The 2,235-nt window shown below is 23.0% G+C and overlaps 1 protein-coding gene across 1 annotated transcript in view; it reads left to right on the forward strand.

Annotated features, from left to right (window-relative positions):
* Positions 1 to 428, forward strand: part of Phum_PHUM310720 (serine/threonine-protein kinase PAK, putative) — a gene marked incomplete at both ends in the record, with an annotated part of 5,519 nt that extends 5,091 nt beyond the window's left edge. Inside the window, 2 exons of the mRNA XM_002427289.1 lie at positions 20 to 96; positions 207 to 428. Coding sequence (XP_002427334.1) covers positions 20 to 96; positions 207 to 428 — 299 coding nt within the window. The remainder of the gene's footprint in view (positions 1 to 19; positions 97 to 206) is intronic.
* Between the last annotated feature and the right edge of the window lie 1,807 nt (positions 429 to 2,235).

Below are 2,235 nucleotides of genomic sequence, written 5' to 3' on the forward strand. Positions count from 1 at the left end.
CAATACGGACCAAAAGTAGATATCTGGTCTCTTGGAATCATGGCCATTGAAATGATCGAAGGAGAACCTCCGTACTTGACTGAAAATCCCCTTAGGGTAATAGTTATAATTTTAATTTTAATATATTTTTTTTTTGAATTTATTCTCATAATAGTTCACACTCATGTTTTTTTTTTTCTTCTTCTTCTTCTCTTCACATTCTTCAGGCTTTGTATTTAATAGCCACGAATGGGAAACCCGAAATAAAAGAAAAGGAAAAACTGTCTCAGATATTTCAAGACTTTTTAGATGAGTGCCTCGAAGTAGATGTGGATAAACGATCTTCGGCTAGTGAACTATTAAAACACCAATTTTTAAAATTAGCAAGGCCTTTGGCAAGTTTAACTCCTCTTATAATGGCTGCAAAAGAAGCTGCGAAAAATCATTAGCATTCGGTTTTAATTTTACATTGCGCCGAAAACGTAATGACAAAAATGGTTTTTGATTTTATTTTTAAAAAAGTCGAAATTAAAATAGGACGAAATATATATATTTTATGAAACATTAATATGTGAAAAAATTTGTAGGTTTGTAATTTTTAAAAGTGTTAATGCCAAAGCAGTGTTATTTTTAATATAGTAATAAAATTTTATTCTGAAAAATTTATTTTAAAAATTTTCTAAAAAAAAAAAAACTTTTCAATCAATCGTTGTTCATTATTAAAAATAAATAAATAAATAAATTGATTTTATATTTCGTTTTAGGAAAAATAATAAAATAAATACATATAGAAGAGAAATACAAATTAACTAAAGGAATATCAAAACTACGTGCTAAAAAATTTCTGTCAATAAATAATAATAATAATAATAATAATTTCCAATACGATAATTTTAAAATTTCATTAAAATAAAATATTTTAATGTTTCAAGTTATAAAAAGTAAACAAAAAACAAAAAAATATTAATTTAATGGTACTCGCTTTTTTTCAAACGTTCCAATCGCATGAATATCGTTTTTTTTTTTTTTGTTTTTTTTTTTTTTTTTTCCTTTTCCTTCTTTTAAATGACTTTTTTAAACATTTAAAAGTTAACAAAAAAAATCTTAATTTTCATATATATATTAGCCGAAAATTATTAAATTATTTTAAATGAATAAATAACTCGAACGCGTTTCTTCGACTCCTCTGTATATTTAAAGGTAAAAATTAGATTTATGCCAAACTTAATTACGAGACATTTAAAAAATTCTTTTTTTATTTAGTCGGAATGTAAATATATATTTATATTGTATGTGTTTGTCTAGAAAACTCATTTCAAAATAAAAAAAAAAAGTGTAAGAAAAATTTCTGTCATGAATGTTTTTTTTTTTTTTTAAATTTATTATTTTATTAGAGGGAAATTTAAATTTTTTTACGATGATTGGATTTATCGAAAAAATTAATTTAAAATGTTTTTTAAGCTTTTTTTTTTTTTAAAAACATCAACATCATCATCCTGATATCGTCTTATCATCAAGAGTCTGTTTGACCAGGTGTTACATAAAGCCGTGAATTTAGTAGTTGTGATTTAAACGCCGGCAAGTATTCGGTTAAACGATAAAATAAATTAATAATATTTTGTAGCATGCTATTCTTTATTATTATTATTATTAATTTTTTAAACGTTACCTAATTACGGGAATATTAATATTAAATTCATTAATAATAAAGTAATAATTTTTTTTTTTTTTTTTTTTTTTTTTTTAGCAAAAAAAAAGAAGAAAACGTAAAACCAGTTTTAACGCCCAACAAAATTTAAAAATTAGTGCTGCGCTCTATAGGGAAAAATCCAAACGATATACAGGGGTATGAAAAATTTTTTAACGTGGACAAGGGTTTTATTTTTTTTTTTTATTTTAATAAATATACTGAATAATCAAATTGAATTCCTTGTAATTTTGTACCCGTCAAAAACAATTTTATCGAATATATATGTAGATATATAATACAAAAACAGAAACAACAACACAATAATATGCGGTATATTTTAAAAACTTTAAGAAAAATTTCGTTTCCCGAACAAAAATATTTATTCATGTAATGAATTTCCAAGAAATTATAACTAAAGAAGAAAAAAAACTTGAAAAGAATTAAATAAATCAAATATATACGACTAAAGGAAGAAGAAGAAAAAAAAAAAAAAAAAAAAAAAAAAAAAGTTTTAATGTAAGAAAAGTCGGTAAATGCTGTATTAGGACACCCTGGTTAGAGCATGC

Source organism: Pediculus humanus, genomic scaffold, assembly GCF_000006295.1.
Source record: "Pediculus humanus corporis 1103172107714 genomic scaffold, whole genome shotgun sequence".
Classification (NCBI taxonomy): Eukaryota; Metazoa; Arthropoda; class Insecta; order Psocodea; family Pediculidae; genus Pediculus; species Pediculus humanus.